General features: G+C 43.4%; 1 protein-coding gene across 1 annotated transcript in view; it reads right to left on the bottom strand.

The window, feature by feature from the left end:
- LOC124552415 (phosphoserine aminotransferase) overlaps positions 1-17,129 on the bottom strand; it is a 91,165-nt gene extending 74,036 nt beyond the window's left edge. Inside the window, exons 1-2 of the mRNA XM_047126682.1 lie at positions 17,080-17,129; positions 16,680-16,876 (exon numbers count right to left, since the gene is read on the bottom strand). Of these exons, the coding sequence (XP_046982638.1) occupies positions 16,680-16,876; positions 17,080-17,119 (237 nt within the window). The 5' untranslated portion in view covers positions 17,120-17,129. The remainder of the gene's footprint in view (positions 1-16,679; positions 16,877-17,079) is intronic.
- Positions 17,130-19,965: the final 2,836 nt, after the last annotated feature.

The following is a 19,965-nucleotide window of genomic DNA, read 5'->3' as shown; positions in this document are numbered from 1 at the left end:
ATACCTGCCCCCCCCCCCCCAAACACACACGTTCATCACACATTGAACCACCGTGATATCCATTTTTTCTTCGAACCTCCCCGCCCCCCGCCCTCCCAAAACCCCCGCCTCCGCGCGCGCGCGCGCGCACACGCACACACACACACACACACACACACACGCCGGCTATTTGTACTCTACAGCTGAAGTTACTTGTGTTCCTTTTTGTTTAGCGTCCTAGTTGATGATCAGAAACAACTGATTTCTGAACGTATTGCATGCGATGCTGCTTAAACGGCAATGGCGTTGCTGTCTTCCCTCGTTAGGTTAGGATACGACATATTTTGCTAGTACAAAATGTGTTACGCGCAATGTACGGTTTGATTTCCGTTTGCTAAGCATATTGTACGCATCTATATGAAAACTAAGAAAGTACGAAAAGCTAATACTGTTCAACGTACGTACGAACGTTTTTTGACATATATTTGATGTTCAAAGTGTGCAACTATGCAAATGTTGAATGAAATTATGTAAATTACGACATCAGTTAGTTCTTCTGTATAGGTGCGTTGTACGAATTGTTTTCGCAGCCACAACTGCTGTGATACCTACAATCGCGTCAACAGGACTTCTACGTGTGTGTGATGGCGCCTTTGAGAGCAGTCGTCCTTCACATTTGGAAGGACTCGTGAATTCCTTCCACCCACAGAAACCTCTCCCCCCCCGCCCCCCTTTCCCCACATACATGTCGCCGCCAAAACATATAATGGATGCATTGGATTGGTTCTTCTGAATAAAGATGTATACACAAAATGTTGTGTTTCGAGTCTGTTCTCACAAAAACCCTTCTCATTAGAGACCAAGTCATTTCGTTCCTCCATTCTCGTATATGGGGCGCGGAGGCTGTAGAGTACACTATGTGATCAAAAGTGTCCAAACACTTGGCTGAAAACGACTTCCAAGTTTGTGGCGCCCTCCATCGGTAATGCTGGAATTCAATATGGTATTGGCCCACCCGTAGCCTTGATGAGGCATACGTTCAATCAGGTGCTGGAAGGTTTCTTGGGGAATGGCAGCCCATTCTTCACGGAGTGCTGCACTGAGGGGTGGTACCGATGTCGGTCGGTGAGGTCTGGCACGAAGTCGGCGTTCCAAAACATCCCGAAGGTGTTCTGTAGGATTCAGGTCAGGAATCTGTGCAGGCCAGTCCATTACAGAGATGCTATTGTCGTGTAACCACTCAGCCACAGGCCGTACATTATGAACCGGTGCTCGATCGTGTAGAAAGATCGCCATCCCCGAATTGCTCTTCAACAGTGGGAAGCAAGAATGTGCTTAAAATATCAATGTAGGCCTGTGCTGTGGTAGTGTCACGCAAAACAACAAGGAGTGCAAGCCCCCTCCATGAAAAACACGACCACACCATAACATCACCGCCTCCGAATTTTACTGTTGGCACTGCACACGCAGGTAGATGACGTTCACCGGTCATTCGCCATACCCAGACCTTGCCATCGGATCGCCACATTGTGTACCGTGATTCGTTACTCCATACAACGTTTTTTCACTGCTCAGTCACGCTCCCTACATCAAGCGAGATGTCGTTTGACTTTTACCGGCGTGATGCATGGTTTATGAGCAGACGCTCGACCATGAAATCCAAGTTTTCTCACCCACCGCCTGACTGTCATAGTACTTGAAGTGGACCCTGATGCAATCTGGAATTCCTGTGTGATGGTCTGGATAGATGTCTGCCTATTACACATTACGACCCTTTTCAACAGACAAAGTCGGCCTGTAAGCTTTTGTACTGTAAGTGTCCACTTCACTATCTCATTGGAAACAGTGGACCTAGAGATGTTTCGGAGTGAGGAAATCTCACTTACAGACGAATGAGACAAGTGGCACCCAATCACCTGACCACTTTCGAAATCCGTGAGTTTCGGGGAGCGCCCCTTTCTGCGCTCTCACGATGTGTAATGACTACTGAGTACTGAGGTCGTTGATATGGAGTACCTGGTAGTAGGTGGCAGTACAATGCACCTAATATGAAAAACGTATGTTTTTGGGGGTATCCGCATACTTTTGATCACGTAGTGTACATACCTACATTCCTTAGTGTTCAGTGGTTTTTGTAACATTCTTTAACATCTCATCAACGCACCCCCCGTCGGTCAAACAAACCCGTGACCATTCATTGGTGCTAAAAGGTATCAGATAGATTATATAATTGTAAGACAGAGATTTAGGATTTTAAATTGTAGGACATTTCCAGAGGCAGATGTGGACTCTGACCACAATCTATTGGTTATGAACTGTAGATTAAAACTGAAGAAATTGCAAAAAGGTGGGAATTTAAGGAGATGGGACCTGGATAAACTGAAAGAACCAGAGGTTGTACAGAGTTTCAGGGAGAGCATAAGGGAACAATTGACAGGAATGGAGGAAAGAAATACAGTAGAAGACGAATGGGTAGCTCTGAGGGATGAAGTAGTGAAGGCAGCAGAGGATCAAGTAGGTAAAAAGACAAGGACTAGTAGAAATCCTTGGGTAACAGAAGAAATATTGAATTTAATTGATGAAAGGAGAAAATATAAAAATGCAGTAAATGAAGCAGGCAAAAAGGAATACAAACGTCTCAAAAATGAGATCGACAGGAAGTGCAAAATGGCTAAGCAGGCATGGCTAGAGGACAAATGTAAGGATGTGGAGGCTTATCTCACTAGGGGTAAGATAGATACAGCCTACAGGAAAATTAAAGAGACCTTTGGAGAAAAGAGAGCCACTTGTATGAATATCAAGAGCTCAGATGGAAACCTGGTTCTAAGCAAAGAGGGAAAAGCAGAAAGGTGGAAGGAGTATATAGAGGGTCTATACAAGGGCGATGTACTTGAGGACAATATTATGGAAATGGAAGAGGATGTAGATAAAGATGAAATGGGAGATACGATACTGCGTGAAGAGTTTGACAGAGCACTGAAAGACCTGAGTCGAAACAAGGCCCCGGGAGTAGACAACATTCGATTAGAACTACTAACGGCCTTGGGAGAGCCAGTCCTGACAAAACTCTTCCATCTGGTGAGCAAGATCTACGAGACAGGCGAAATACCCTCAGACTTCAAGAAGAATATAATAAGATTTTAAACATGGCTGCAGCAGCAACTGTTAAAATTCTTCACAATAAAGGATGGCAGCCAAAAACAGTTGCAGGATAGAATTTTTTTATTAAAATTCTTGACCAAGGTTTCGGTACATATAAATATACCTTCATCAGAAGTACATTTCTAAAATTACATCATGCACTGGAGAATAATGAAACAATTATGCCAAAAGGCGTCGTCAGCAATTAAAATATCATCTCCATTTGTACGACATGTGTAATGGGTACAGGATCAAAGCGAACAGTTTAACTGTTTAACTGTTCGCTTTGATCCTGTACCCATTACACATGTCGTACAAATGGAGATGATATTTTAATTACTGACGACGCCTTTTGGCATAATTGTTTCATTATTCTCCAGTGCATGATGTAATTTTAGAAATGTACTTCTGATGAAGGTATATTTATATGTACCGAAACCTTGGTCAAGAATTTTAATAAAAAAATTCTATCCTGCAACTGTTTTTGGCTGCCATCCTTTATTGTGAAAAAAAAGAATATAATAATTCCAATCCCAAAGAAAGCAGGTGTTAACAGATGTGAAAATTACCGAACTATCAGTTTAATAAGTCACAGCTGCAAAATACTAACGCGAATTCTTTACAGACGAATGGAGAAACTCGTAGAAGCCGACCTCGGGGAAGATCAGTTTGGATTCCGTAGAAATGTTGGAACACGTGAGGCAATACTGACCCTACGACTTATCTTAGAAGACAGATTAAGGAAAGGCAAACCTACGTTTCTAGCATTTGTAGACTTAGAGAAAGCTTTTGACAATGTTGATTGGAATACTCTCTTTCAAATTCTAAAGGTGGCAGGGGTAAAATACAGGGAGCGAAAGGCTATTTATAATTTGTACAGACACCAGATGGCAGTTATAAGAGTCGAGGGGCATGAAAGGGATGCAGTGGATGGGAAGGGAGTGAGACAGGGTTGTAGCCTCTCCCCGATGTTATTCAATCAGTATATTGAGCAAGCAGTAAAGGAAACAAAAGAAAAATTCGGAGTAGGTATTAAAATCCAGGGAGAAGAAATAAAAACTTTGAGGTTCGCCGATGACATTGTAATTCTGTCAGAGACAGCAAAGGACTTGGAAGGGCAGTTGAATGGAATGGACAGTGTCTTGAAAGGAGGATATAAGATGAACATCAACAAAAGCAAAACGAGGCTAATGATATGTAGTCGAATTAAATCAGGTGACGCTGAGGGAATTAGAATACGAAATCAGACATTTAAAGTAGAAGATGAGTTTTGCTATTTGGGGAGCAAAATAACTGCTGATGGCCGAAGTAGAGAGGATATAAAATGTAGACTGGCAATGGCAAGGAAAGCGTTTCTGAAGAAGAGGAATTTGTTAACATCAAGTATAGATTCAAGTGTCAGGAAGTCGTTTCTGAAAGTATTTGTATGGAGTGTAGCAATGTATGGAAGTGAAACATGGACAATAAATAGTTTGGACAAGAAGAGAATAGAAGCTTTCGAAATGTGGTGCTACAGAAGACTGTTGAAGATTAGGTGGGTAGATCACGTAACTAATGAGGAGGTACTGAATAGGATTGGAGAGAAGTTTGTGGCACAACTTGACTAGAAGAAGGGATCGGTTGGTAGGACATATTCTGAGGCATCAAGGGATCACCAATTTAGTATTGGCGGGCAGGGTGGAGGGTAAAAATCGTAGAGGGAAACCAAGACATGAATACACTAAGCAGATTCAGAAGGATGTAGGTTGCAGTAGGTACTGGGAGATGAAGAAGCTTGCACAGGATAGATTAGCATGGAGAGCTGCATCAAACCAGTCTCAGGACTGAAGACCACAACAACAACAACAACCGTTCTTTGTACACGTTCAGTATCTCCTGTTGGTGTTTATTTATTTATCTATTTGTCCATATCAATATCCTGAAACATTCTAAATACGTCACTTGTGTGACCACATTGTCCGCATGTTGCTTACAGTTCTTGAGGTATTTCCGTTCTGTCGTTGCAACTACATAAAATGTGTGTGTGTGTTTTTATTTCACCAACTGAGATAGAGCATCGTCGGTGGTAGTGATTTCCGCTTGATTTCTCACCTACATCGGGAAAATAAGACCGAAACAATCTGTAACTAAAGAAGAAAAAACATCAACATTGTGCTAGCAGACGGCATTTCCCGATGTAGGCGAGAAATCAACAGGAAATCATCACCACTGATGATGCTTTACCTCAATAAAGCGAAACACGTAGTTTTTGTAGTTGCAACGACAGCACGAAAATACTCTCAAGAATTGTAAATAAGACTCTACTATTGTAACTGAATGAATGTGACGCGAATTTTCCGTTTTTGGAAACTGCATAACTTTAAAGTCTGATGGTGGCCTTGTAAACCAAAAACGGACTAACTCAATATACTGCTTTTCATTTATCATACTGTTGTTTACCAAGAATCGACGAAAGAATCAGTTTACATGGTCATTTACGTTACTTACCAGTTACTGTATATCATATAGCGTAAAGTGTTCAGTGAAAAATTAACACTCTCCACATGTCTTTGTGCAGTGCGTCTCCACTGATTTGACAAAACCGCTGCCGCAGAGTCTGTATAAGGGCATCATCACACATATCCGGGCCATGTCCGTGCCGGAACACGTTCGAGGACGAACTATAAAAAAAAAAAAAAAAAAAAAAAAAAAAAAAAAAAAAAAAAACTAAACTGAACTCCATCTGAACAGGCCTTAAAGGCCCAACGGTATCGACCGACTACCGTGTCCTCCTCAGCCCACAGGCTTCGCCGGATGCGGACTGGAGGGGCATGAGGTCAGCACACCGCTCCCCTGGCCGTTGTCAGTTTTCATGACCGGAGCCGCTACTTCCCAGTCACGTAGCTCCTCAGTTTGCCTCACAATGGCTAAGTGAACCACGCTTGCCGACAGCGCTCGGCAGACCGCAAGTCCTAGCCAAGCCCGACAGCCCGTAACTTCGGTGATCTGACAGGAACGGGTATTACCACTGCGACAAGGCCGTTGGCTAGGACGAAATATGCCATTAATACACTACTGGCCACTAAAATTGCTACACCACGAAGATGACGTGCTACAGACGCGAAATTTAACCGGCAGGAAGAAGATGCTGTGATACGCAAATGATTAGCTTTACAGAGCATTCACACAAGATTGGCGCCGGTGGCGACACCTACAACGTGCTAACATGAGGAAAGTTTCCAACTGATTTCTCATACACAAACAGCAGTTGACCGGCGTTGCCTGGTGAAGCGTTGTTGTGATGCCTCGTGTAAGGAGGAGAAATGCGTACCATCGCGTTTCCGACTTTGATAAAGGTCGGACTGTAGCCTATCGCGATTGCGGTTTATCGTATCGCGACATTGCTGGACGCGTTGGTCGAGATCCAATGACTGTTTGCAGAATATGGAATCGGTGGCTTCAGGAGGGTAATACGGAACGCCGTGCTGGATCCCAACGGCCTCCTATCACTAGCAGTCAATACGACAGGCAACTTATCCACATGGCTGTAACGGATCGGGCAGCCACGTCTCGATCCCTGAGTCAACAGATGGGAACGTTTGCAAGACAACCATCTGCACGAACAGTTCGACGACGTTTGCAGCAGCACGGACTATCAGCTCGGAGACCATGGCTGCGGTTACCCTTGACGCTGCATCACAGACGGGAGCGCCTGCGATGGTGTACTCGGCGACAAACCTGGGTGCACGAATGGCAAAACGTCATTTTCTCGGATGAATCCAGGTTCTGTTTACAGCATCATGACGGTCGCATCCGTGTTTGGCGACATCGCGGTGAACGCACATTGGAAGCGTGTATTCGTCATCGCCATACTGGACGTTACATTTCAGATGTGTTACGACCCGCGGCTCTACCCTTCATTCGATCCCTGCAAAACCTACATTTCAGCAGGATAATGCACAACGGTATATTTTAGGTCCTGTACGGGCCTTTCTGGATACAGAAAATGTTCGACTGCTGCCCTGGCCAGCACATGCTCCATATCTCTCACCAATTGAAAACGTCTGGTCAATGGTGGCTGAGCAACTGGCTCGTCACAATACGCCAATCACTACTCTTGATGAACTGTGGTATCGTGTTGAAGCTGCATGGGCAGCTGTACCTGTACACGCCATCCAAGCTCTGTTCGACTTAATGCCCAGGCGTATCAAGGCCGTTATTACAGCCAGAGGTGCTTGTTCTGGATACTGATTTCTCAGGATATATGCACCCAAATTGCGTGAAAATGTAATCACATCTCAGTGCTAGTATAGAATATTTGTCCAATGAATATCCGTTTATCATCTGCATTTTTTCTTGGTGTAGCAATTTTAATGGTCAATAGTGTATTTACAACTGGAAGGCGGACGAGCCTCGGTTCGTAGAGGTACAGGCAGGAGCACAGCCGTCACTCGTCAATCATGCGTTCGGCCCTAACACGGCCCGGACAGATGTGTCCTGGCCTTAACTCTTTGGAGCAATCTGTGTGCAGGTATTACTTATGACGTAGCTGGGCCTGGAGCTTGCTCCTACAGTTTGAAGACAGATTGTACCACTCTCGCATTGTTGTCATTGTAGCGGTCTTGCTTATCCTACAAACTATGAAAATGCTGCGTCTGGACACCGAAGTAATGATTACGGAAGTGCAGATACAACCATGGCTCTGCAACACATGGAACCAGAGATAAAAAGTGAGAATATGGCGAGCAGTTAGAGCGGGCATTCAGGGAGAAAAATGGGGATGGAACGGATGACAGGCAGAAATCAGATTTTGGTGAGCAATGGAAGTAAATATTTCATTAATAGTTATGTGTGAAGTGATCGTATGGCATTGGGGGATGGAGGCCTAATGCAGGAAAGTTCGGCCGCCGCCGTATTGCAAGTCCTTTTTAGTTACTTCGGCGACTTGCGAGTCAATGATGATGAAGAACACAAAACACCCAGTCATCACGAGGCAGAGAAAATCCCTGACCCCGCCGGGAATCGAACCCGGGACCCCGTGCGCAGGTAGCGAGAACGCTATCGCAAGACCACGAGCTCCGGACATTAATAGTTGTAAACAGTATACACTGAAATGCATTCATAAATAGTGAACGAGCCAGTTTACAAACTAAAAAAACTAGTCCTCATTCGAGCGCTTACCATGGTACAGATCCCTGAGAGTAACAAGCGGTATTAGTAAACTGATCTCTGACATTGTTGCCTCTTTCGTCGTGCGCAGTCCCAGACGCGCGCGAATAAAAGGGCGCGCACACAAATTTCTGAAAAGAACGCATGGATTCATGGATGTTCTCGTGTCCACACGTTGCCTCATTCCGCATGTCTGCTGTGAATCTCGTTCTTTGCCTGGGAACTTGTGTTGCGTTTATTGTGATGAAAAGGCAACATAAAAAGAAAACGCAAAAGCTACTATAGGTAAACTAGTATATAAGCAACAGAGGTACGAGAGATGTAAAGAGATGACAACGTTTGGTCTCTAAATTTCAGGAGAAGGTCAAGACGGGATTTTGGATTTTCTGCTTGGGAAAATGCAGTGATAAAGCTGGCAATAAAATTTTGTTAACTAGTAACTGGCGACTTATACAGGGTGCTCCATTGATAGTGACCGGACCAAATATCTCACGAAATAAGCTTCAAACGAAAAAAAACTACAAAGAACGAAACTCGTCTAGCTTGAAGGGGGATGGCGCTATGGTTGGCCCGCTAGATGGCGCTGCCGTAGGTCAAACGGATATCATCTGCGTTTTTTTAAAATAGGAACCCCCATTTTTATTACATATTCGAGTAGTACGGAAAGAAATATGAATGTTTCAGTTGAACCACTTTTTTCGCTTTGTGATAGATGGTGCTGTAATAGTCACAAATCTATGAGTACGTCGTATCACGTAACGTTCCGCCAGTGCGGACGGTATTTGCTTCGTAATACATTACCTGTGTTAAAATGGACCGTTTATCAACTGCGGAAAAGGTCGATATCGTGTAGATGTATGGCTATTGTGATCAAAATGCCCAACGGGCGTGTGCTATGTATGCTGCTCGGTATCCTGTACGACATCATCCAAGTGTCCGGACTGTTCGCCGGATAGTTACGTTATTTACGGAAACAGGAAGTGTTCAGCCACGGTAATCTCAAAAACGTCGGTGTTGAAAATGCTACATCAACATCGATTGCACCCGTACCATATTTATATGCACCAGGAATTGCATGGCGACGACTTTGAACGGCGTGTACAGTTCTGCCACTGGGCACAAGAGAAATTACGGGACGATGACAGATTTTTTGCAAGCTTTCTGTTTAGCGACGAAGCGTCATTCACCAACAGCGGTAACGTAAACCGGCATAATATGCACTATTGGGCAACGGAAAACCCACGATGGCTGCGACAAGTGGAACATCAGCGACTTTGAGGGGTTAATGTGTGGTGCGGCATTAGGGGAGGAAGGATAATTGGCCCCCATTTTATCGATGGCAATCTAATGGGTGTAATGTATGCTGATTTCCTACGTAAGGTTCAACCGATGTTACTACAAGATGTTTCACTGCCTGACAGAATGGCGATGTACTTCCAACATGATGGATGTCCAGCACATAGCTCGCATGCGGTTGAAGCGGTATTGAATAGCATATTTGATGACAGGTGGATTGGTCGTCGAAGCACCACACCATTGCCCGCACGTTCACCGGATCTGACGTCCCCGGATTTCTTTCTGTGGGGAAAGTTCAAGGATATTTGCTATCGTGATCCACCGACAACGCCTGACAACATGCGTCAGCGCATTGTCAATGCATGTGCGAACATTACGGAAGGCGAACTACTCGCTGTTGAGAGGAATACCGTTACACGTATTGCCAAATCATTGAGGTTGACGGACATCATTTTGAGCATTTATTGCATTAATGTGGTATTTACAGGTAATCACGCTGTAACAGCATGCGTTTTCAGATATGATAAGTTCACAAATGTACATGTATCACATTGGAACAACCGAAATAAAATGTTCAAACGTACCTACCACGTTCTGTATTTTAATTTTAAAAACCTACCTGTTACCAACTGTTCGTCTAAAATTGTGTGCCATATGTTTGTGACTATTACAGCGTCATCTATGACAAAGCGAAAAAAGTGGTCAAACTAAAACATTCATATTTCTTTACGCACTACATGAATACATAATAAAAAATGGGGGCTCCTATTTTAAAAAAAACGCAGTTGTATCCGTTTGACCTATGGCAGCGCCATCTAGCGGGCCAACCATAGCGCCATCTGGTTTCCCCCTTCAAGCTAGACAAGTTTCGTTCTTTGTAGTTTTTTCGTTTGACGCTTATTTCGTGAGATATTTGGCCCGGTCACGATGAATGGACCACCCTGTATAAGCAACAGAGGTACGAGAAATGTAATGATATGTAAATTTCAGGAGAAGGTCGTGACGGGATTTTAGATTTTCTGCTTGGGAAAATGCAGCGGTAAGGCTGGCAATAAAACTTTGTTAGCTAGTAACTGGCGACTTATACTCGTTTGAATTATTTATTACTCATTTCAAAACAAAGCATTTCAGTTTTATCAAATTTGTAATGTGTAATAATTGTAATTTGTTACTTGACTGATTTCCACTCGTTTCAGTGTAGGAAATACCTAAACCCGTAATTATTAGCGTATTTTGTTCCTATACAACATTAAAATTTATATCTATTAACATCTATAAATACCGTTCTCCTGTATAATTATGACTAGTTCCATATTCATGCAATTCTTTTGCATACTGTAACAACGGAACACGAATAAAGGAATAAAAATAAAAGTGATTATTTCTTAAACTGAGAAGTGCTTATGGGAGGTACTTAGTAGTTGTGTGAATGTTAATTTGACTTTCAGTAGCCGGCCGGAGTGGCCGAGCGGTTAAAGGCGCTACAGTCTGGAACCGCACGACCGCTACGGTCGCAGGTTCGAATCCTGCCTCGGGTATGGATGTGTGTGATGTCCTTAGGTTAGTTAGGTTTAAGTAGTTCTAAGTTCTAGGGGACTTATGACCACAGCAGTTGAGTCCCATAGTGCTCAGAGCCATTGTTTTGACTTTCAGTGCGTCATTTGTATATAAATCATGAAATACGATATGAGGATTAACATCCTCGGACTCGACAAATTTGGGAGTCATAGACGCCAGAATCCACTAGAACGGAAGTTCTGTTATTCACTTTCGTATATTTTGCATCATCAGTGTGCTCAATTTCTACTTTTAGTAGTCTGTTCAGGAGCTATACATACCCCAGCACTTCTTTTGTTCAGATGTCAGACTCCTCGGTTGGGCTTTTAAGCATAGCATGAATATTCGCCCACAGTTTTCATATACACGTTTCATAAATTTTGGTTTATTCTTCTCAGTTTTCCTATTTCGAAACTTACAGTATTTTATTCTTTACAGAAATATGAACGGAGTCTTTTTATCTAATACGTGACGCTCAGGACAACATCTCGAACTTTTATTTAAACAAACTTCAGAAGCAGGATTCCACACGACTTTTTTTCTTTGTTTGTAATCATCTATAAGCTTATGCGTGCTTTTTTGGAGTCAGTAGACATTATTGCACATAAATCGCTTTACAGCATAACCTCAACACACTACACAATCAAAACACATAAGGGCTACAGCTACCTGCCATCTCCTGAAAAGTGCAAAGATTCCCACCGATGGCGGGTAACAATGCGCTTTACTTACTGCCTCCATTTACAGGAAATTACGCATGTTCCGCTGTCGGAAATTTATGAGCATGCGCAAAGTTGAATACTAAAAAAGACATCGTGTGGACATACCTTTAGTTGCTCTTGCCCCATGTGCAGGAATACTTTCCATTTTTCATGTCAGCCTATCATCAAACTTGTATCCGTCACATTGCCCCCCAAAACTGTGAAGTGTGCAACATGCTTGTACCACTGTATCCGCTACATCCACATTAATATCGATTGGACGATGAAAAATACTCCATTTACTACATAAAATGCGCCATGCACATTCTACGTAACGCCGTGCTTGTGATGTAGTTCAACACTTTTTGTTTATTTGCCAAGTTCTTTGCGGCGAATGGTCTCATTAAGTTGTCACTCACTGAAAAAGCCCCGTCAGCCACAAACACGTAAGGGATTTTCAGTCCATAAGAATCGTTTGAAAGTGATGCTGCATCTGGTAAATTCAAAGTGTGATTGTAAACTTTTTACCTAATTCTGTTGCTTTGAATACATTAGTCTCCTTGATGACCAAACGCCCCTACGTCTATGAACCTGAAACAATAATTTCTGTCTGGTATCGCCGTTAGTACAACGGAAAGTTACTCTCACTAATTACAATGTTTGTTGCCTGATCTTCACGGTTTGACGCTTCTTACGAGGTTTCCATCTATGGATCCCACACAGTGAGAGATTACTTACTGGTCTGTTAGAAGATTGTGATTTCACATCTGGAATTTCGTGGGGAGCCACTAATCTTCTTAATTTATGGCCAACTTTAAGCTTGACAACATGTTAAGCGTCCTGCAGTATATGTTAAAGACAAAGAAATAAAAGGCTGAAACCTGGGTTGCACTTAAATAAACAATAAAATAGACAAATGGCGGTGAGTTCCTTTAAAAAAATATTGTATGACTGTTGCTCAGCAACATCAAAATCAGTGAGGGAAGTTTGCTGTCTTCTCTACTTGGTTACTGATACTCTTCCGCCCTTCTTTAGTCGGTGGTTACGTATAGTTCTCTTTTATCATCTTCCTTATGAACGTGCATTTGTCTCTATCGTAGATCGGTGGAGAAGAAGCTCAAAATGTAGAGAATGCATCGAATTCCCTGTCCCTAGATACCTGTAAAATTTGACTTGATCCATCGGAAATCGTTGGTGAAAGCCTGCAGATTTTCTTTTTATTTACATATTGCACGACGCTTTTCGGGAAATTATTCCCACTTTCAAGTGCATTTTCTGTGTGCCATGCCATTTGTTCGTGATGTTTTCCAAGTGTGAAGTGCTGCATTGTCCTGTTCTCTTTACTGTAATGTATGAAAACGCGCGCATTTTTTAATCAATCATCGATATTTACACAGAGTTAGTGCCGAAACTGTATGTAAAGATCGCCCGTTAATTAAAAACTGCACCTGTTTTTATAGATTAATCGCCGCCATTGGACATGACACAGTGAAAGGACAGCATTCTTATTTAACGAAGTTCCGCTCATAGCTGACAGTAACAATAAGTGCGCACAGTGAATGTTACCGTAGTTTGTAGCGATGCACTGCTGACAAGGGTTTTTCTGGGCTTGACGCTGCGTGAGAAAAGCGCCCGTATGCCCAGCACAGAGCCTCACGTGATGCTTGAATCGCGGCGTAAACGCGCGTGAGAAACATACTTGTATGGCCGTTGCCTAATTAACTTGTATTTAATCAGGCGCGCGGGTCACCAAAGGTTGCCTATGTCCTGGGCTAAAGCAATGAAAAAAAAAATCAGCAGGTAAACGCACACTCGCCCAGAAAACAGAACTAATAAAGAAAAGTATGACAGCCATGCCAGTGGAATTTCACGGCGCCGGCCGGTGTGGCCGTGCGGTTCTAGGCGCTTCAGTCTGGAACCGCGTGGCCGCTCGGTCGCAGGTTCGAATCCTGCCTCGGGCATGGATGTGGGTGATGTCCTTAAGTTAGTTGGGTTTAAGTAGTTCTAAGTTCTGGGGGACTGATATTTACAGATGTTAAGTCCCATAGTGCTCAGAGCCATTTGACCAAATTTCACGGCAATATGTAGCAGCAACCAGAGAAAAGTTTCAGAAAATCTTATGTTAGGCATGGCTTTCAAGTGAGTAACACACTAAAGCTTCGAGTAAAACATAAATTGAAAAGATGCGTATGACAAATGTGATGCCTCTGGAACATACAGAATTGATTGTAACAATGTGATAAATATTATATCGGCCAAGCCGACCGCTCTTTTACGTAACGTTTAAAGAGCATTCACAGCCGCGTAAGAAAACTGCTTTGGAATTGCATTTATCAGATGGTGGTCGTAATAACAGGGAGGACTCAGAATAGCACGCGTATTATTCACAGGAAGCAAAAGCGCCATCCTATAAAGTTATCAGATGAGCTTACAATTTATAAAGCGAAAAGAGCAAGGGCCAACAAGAATATTGTACAGAGCGAATTTGCAACCCATGCCTACTTCCTTTACTTCGCATGACCTGCGTCAATTATTGAACGCCTTTATTATGTGCATCTTACCTTTCGTCTTTACCTAGTATAGAGTGCATTACATTTTTGCTTCATTTTCTCATATTCAGCGGATTACTCTCGTGTTTACTTGTACCTTCTCCGTTTATGTAATACATTTCATCAACTAGGTAATCTTTTTAGTTGATTGTTACTGTGTTTTAACACTGTTTTCTTGGAACGGAATGTCAGACGGTACGAGAGGCCCTCTGGAAGTTCCTACGCGACGCCAACAGAGGGGGTTATTACTTACCACAGTCTATTTATTGTTTTATTCACTTGGCTCCTTTCCCTATTTATTTTATTATTTTTACATTATTCTGTTAGCTCTGTAAGCTTGTTATTGCGTATGTAGTTATATTTTTACCTAAAACCGCCACAAGCACGTTTCAGAAGTACATACTAAATGCACTAGCAGAACGCGTCAGATGATCTTGAAAACCGTTCGCGGATGATGCGGTTCGCGATTGTTTATAGCAAAGTAGCAACGCCAGAAGACAGTATCGATTTACACAATCGCCTGCTGAGAACTGATGAATGGTGCTGGCAATTGATCCTGAACGTGAATTAATGCAACATGTTCAAATCGAATGGCTCCAAGCACTATGGGACTTAACATCTGTCATCAGTCCTCTAGACTTAGAACTACTTAAACCTAACTAACCTAAGGACATCACACACATCCATGCCCGAGGCAGCATTCGAACCTGCGACCGTAGCAGCAGCGCGGTTCCGGACTGAAGCGCCTAGAACCGCTCGGCCACAACGGCCGGCTGTAACATGTACCTAAGGTTGGATTTTCAGCGTGTTATTTTGCTTTGGCTGTTCTTTACAAACTTCTTAACAATTCAAATTTAACTTCAGTCGTCTTTTTAATTTACTGCAATTTATCACTGTAATAACTTATACACGTGGTAAGCCCTTACATAGTGTATTCTTCTTTTTATTGTATTTTGTAAGTCGGCCGAAGTGGCCGAGCGGTTCTAGGCGCTTCAGTCTGGAACCGCGCGACCGCGACGGTCGCAGGTTCGAATCCTGCCTCGGGCATGGATGTGTGTGATGTCCTTAGGTTAGTTAGGTTTAAGTAGTTCTAAGTTCTAGGGGACGGATGACCTAAGATGCTAAGTCCCATAGTGCTCAGAGCCATTTGAACCTTTTTTTTGTATTTTGTACACTGAATATGTGTAGGCCTACAGTAGCGGCATCCATGGAGCTAAAGACACGCACATTCTTGTGGCACCTGTACTGCAGTTTGTTATGAACAGTAACGCTGTTAACACGACGATTCAGCCGACTCTGTGGCCTAATGTATGACATATTTTAAATATGTACTACGATGATACGTTGATCTTGCGTTTATCTTTTGACGATACCACTATGACTTCATTCATTATGTGTCCTCGGTGTTTTTCGCGGCAGCATGTATGAGTACAATCTTCTACCGGCCTAAGTGGCCGAGCGGTTCTAGGCGCTACAGTCTGGAACCGCACGACCGCGACGGTCGCAGGTTCGAATCCTGCCTCGGGCATGGATGTGTGTGATGTCCTTAGGTTAGTTAGGTTTAAGTAGTTCTAAGTTCTAGGGGACTGATGACCTCAGAAGTTAAGTCCCATAGTGCTCTGAGCCATTTGAAAAATTTTTTTTAAATACAATCTTCTCGGTTTTCGAGCCGCACCAATTCGAATTGACGCGGCTTGAAAACCGAGATTTTATTCACGGTTTCGTTATACTTGAACGTGTTTTTAAAACAGCTATGCCTCTCAATATTTTAAACGTATGTTTTCCACAGTATGTCAGCAACACTTTTCATTATAGCCTTTTTATTGTTTTAAGATGTAAACAATCCACTAGTTGTATTTGTATTTTTCCCGTGTTCTGCTGCAGATCAGAAGATGGTCATCGCTGATAGAAACCGGTAAGGACGTAACAATTTTGTGGAATTAAAAAAAAAAAATTGTACACTTTCTGTATTACTGTTTATTCGCGACCACGTCGCAGCCTGTGGTACCTACCTACAAGGGTTCCGTTTTTTATCCACTGAGGTACGGAACCGTAAAAATGGACGCGAACTACACGGAAACTAATAAGACTCAAAAACGTGCGGCTCGTTATTTGTTGCTGCGTTGGATGATTGAAGGAGCCTCCGTTTGCCGCCCGGTGGACGGGTAAACAAGCTCCCGTTAGCGACAGGCGACACACCTGACCTTGACCTTGACCTTGGGAGTGACTTGACCTACGCTCACACGCTAAGGACGCAACCCATTCTGCTCTGGCGCGAGGCCTCGCTCAGGGAGCGCCACAAACTCACCTCTCGCGGCAGTTTGGCCGGCCCGGCTCCGAAATTGAAGACCTTCTTCGCTGTCGCCATGTTGCTGCGTCGCTCGCACTGCCGCTGCTCTCCAGTTCGCCTGCCAGACGTCAATTGAAGATGAGTGGCCGCCGGCTGCTGGAGCTTCGCGCCACCGGCTGATAACTGAGCAAGTGGACGCGCTGCCAACCTAACGGCTGCAAACAGCGCCGAGCTCATTGGCTGGAAGGGCCACATAATGGGAATCTACAAGATGCCAGCGCTGTTACTGGGCTGCTTCGGGGGCCTCACACTTTCAGTAATACAGGGTGTTTCAAAAAGAATATATGTATTTCGAATGCATATATTTAATAAACTTCAAGACATACGAATAAGAAACTTGACACACATATTTACGAACCTCTCAAGTTCAGATTACAGCTGTTCAATATGTACTCCATCAGCGACACGAACAATATCACATCGATATTCAAATTCCTCCCACACTCAAGCAAGCTTGTCCTTCGTCCAGTTTGCGTTTGTCGTCAGAATGCAGAGCTTGTGGCCGACCGGAGTGGCCGAGCGGTTCTAGGCGCTACAGTCTGGAACCGCGCAACCGCTACGGTCGCAGGTTCGAATCCTGCCTCGGGCATGGATGTGTGTGATGTCCTTAGGTTAGTTAGGTTTACGTAGTTCTAAGTTCTAGGGGACTGATGACCACAGCAGTTAAGTCCCATAGTGCTCAGAGCCATTTGAACCATTTTTTTTGCAGAGCTTGTAACAGCTGTAACTTGTACGGTTTCATAACCAGCCGACGTCTCAAAACACGCCAAATTGTTGTTGTAGACAGTTGTAACTCCCGACTGGCACAGCGAGTTGATGTTAAAGGACTATGTTGGAAAGCAGTTTGAATTCGTGGCACACATTTTCTTTACGAACACGGGGGCGGCCAGGACTCTTTCCTTTACATACCATCTGCAAATATTCCTCCCATTCGCAGGATCAATTTGGTACCTCAACCTGAAACGACTTTGCACTGTAATCACGGAATTGCAGTTCGCAAACTCGAGAAAACAAAATGATTTCTGCTGCGGAGTAGCCATTTTATACATATGACGGTTACCAAGCAAAACAGAAGACAACTGACATCTAGCGGCTATTAATATAAACTAGACTATGTATTCGTTTCTCCAATAGCCGAGCCGAGGGGCCGCGATCGATAGTTTTGACAAAATAATACTTTCTAATACGTATATTCTTTTTGAAAATCCTGTATTGCCAAACCATCAATATACAAGGTGGCGCAAAAATCAGTGGATGTTGGTTAAAAGAAAACACAGGTAACAGCAAGACGTACAAGTACAAAGAAGTGTGATAGGACCGCTTTACTTCTCTACACACATGAATGATTAGGTGGACAGGGTGGATATCAATCTACGGTTGCTCGCTGATGATGCCATAATGTACAGTAAGGTGTCGAAGTTGAGTGACTGTAGGAAGATACAAGACGACTTACAAGGGGAGGCCGCCAATTGTGAAATTCAGATCCGATTCATACTGCGCACAATAAAAGCTCATGGCCAGAGGTGTAATGTGGCAAAGCACCAAGATCCACTTCTCAGCCGTTGTCGATAAAATCGACAGTTAAAAGAAACCGTTGCGGTGAAATACTCTCTACGATTAATAAATTTATACAGCGTCGTAGCGCAGCGGTAAGCGCTCGGGTTCGTAGTCCGAAGGTCGCCGTATCGAATCTCGCGCCATGCAACATATTTTTTATTATTAGTTTTTTGTAATTCAAATATATATATATATATGAACTATTAATGAATTGCTTATGCATGTTGGTGAAGGCGGATCGCTCTCCAATTGTACCGCCTCCATTCCTCCGTTTGTTTAACATGGTGTACCAAAGATCTCACGTCCGCACTGATTTTCGACGATGTTATAAGTTGCGCTAGGGACCGCATCTACCTTCTTTCGAAGTTGGCAGGCAACTACGCTGTTATGCGGCGGCTCGTTTCGGCCCATTCAACATCTGTCCTTCAAGTGTAACGAGCGAGTAACGGAGTTTATATTTCATACCTGCCACAGCAAATTTTTGTTCGTGGGGTTTCTATTCTAATTCGAACGTTTGACTTACGCTATACGTATTCGTTTCGGAATATCGTTTCTACGTCTTCCGTTAACTATACGTGGTTAACATTATGAAGACAATTAATAACATTTGTGAAATACAATATATATATATATATATATATATATATGTGTGTGTGTGTGTGTGTGTGTGTGTGTGTGTGTGTGTGTGTGTACACACATTTGAATTACAAAAAACAAATACTAAAAAAAAAAAAAGTTGCATGGCGCGAGATTCGATCCAGCGACCTTCGGATTACGAACCCGGGCGCTTACCGCTGCGCCACGACGCTGTAGATAATTATTAATCGTTGAGAGCATTTCACCGCAACGGTTTCTTTTAACTGTCGATTTTCTCGACAACGGCTGAGAAGTGCATCTTGGTGCTTTGCCACATTACACGTCTGGCCATGAGCTTTTATTATGCGCAGTATGAATTGAATCTGAATTTCACAATTGGCGGCCTCCCCTTGTTAGATAAAATTTCCAGTTGGTGCGATGGATGACAGCTACCCTAAATGTGGAAAAATGTAAGTTGGTGCGGATGAGCAAGAAGATCAAACCTGTAATGTTCGGATACAGTATTACTATCGTCCTGCTTTATACAGTCACGTCGTTTAAATATCTGGGCGTAAAGCGGAAGCGGAATGAGATGGAACGAGCACGTCAGAACTGTGATAGGGAAGGGGAATGGTCGACTTCCGTTTATTGGGAGAATTTTTGGAAAGAGTGCTTCACCTGTAAAGGAGACTGCACATGGGAGGCTGGTGCGACCTGTTCTTGAGTAGTGCTCGAGTGTTTGGGATCCGTACCAGGTCGGATTCAAGGAAGATATCGAAACAATTCAGAGACGAGCTGCTAGATTTGTTCCTGCTAGGTAGGTTTGAACAACACGTAAGTGTTACGAAGATGCTTCAAATGAGAATTTCTAGAGGGAAGGCGACGTTGTTTTCGAGAAACAATATTGAGAAAATTTAGAGTACCGGCATTTGAAGCTGACTGCCGAACAATTCTACTGCAGCCAACAAAGACTGCGCGTAAGGACCACAAAGATAGAAATTAGGGCTCAGAGGGAGGCATGCAGATAGTCGATTTTTCCTCACTCTGTTTGCGAATGGAACAGGAATGGAAGTGACTATTAATAGTGCAGGGTACCCTCTGCTATGCGTCG

Source organism: Schistocerca americana, chromosome 10, assembly GCF_021461395.2.
Source record: "Schistocerca americana isolate TAMUIC-IGC-003095 chromosome 10, iqSchAmer2.1, whole genome shotgun sequence".
In the NCBI taxonomy this organism is placed as follows: Eukaryota; Metazoa; Arthropoda; class Insecta; order Orthoptera; family Acrididae; genus Schistocerca; species Schistocerca americana.
The sequence above is the reverse complement of the archived record's forward strand: the minus strand, read 5'-3'. Positions and strand labels throughout refer to the sequence as shown.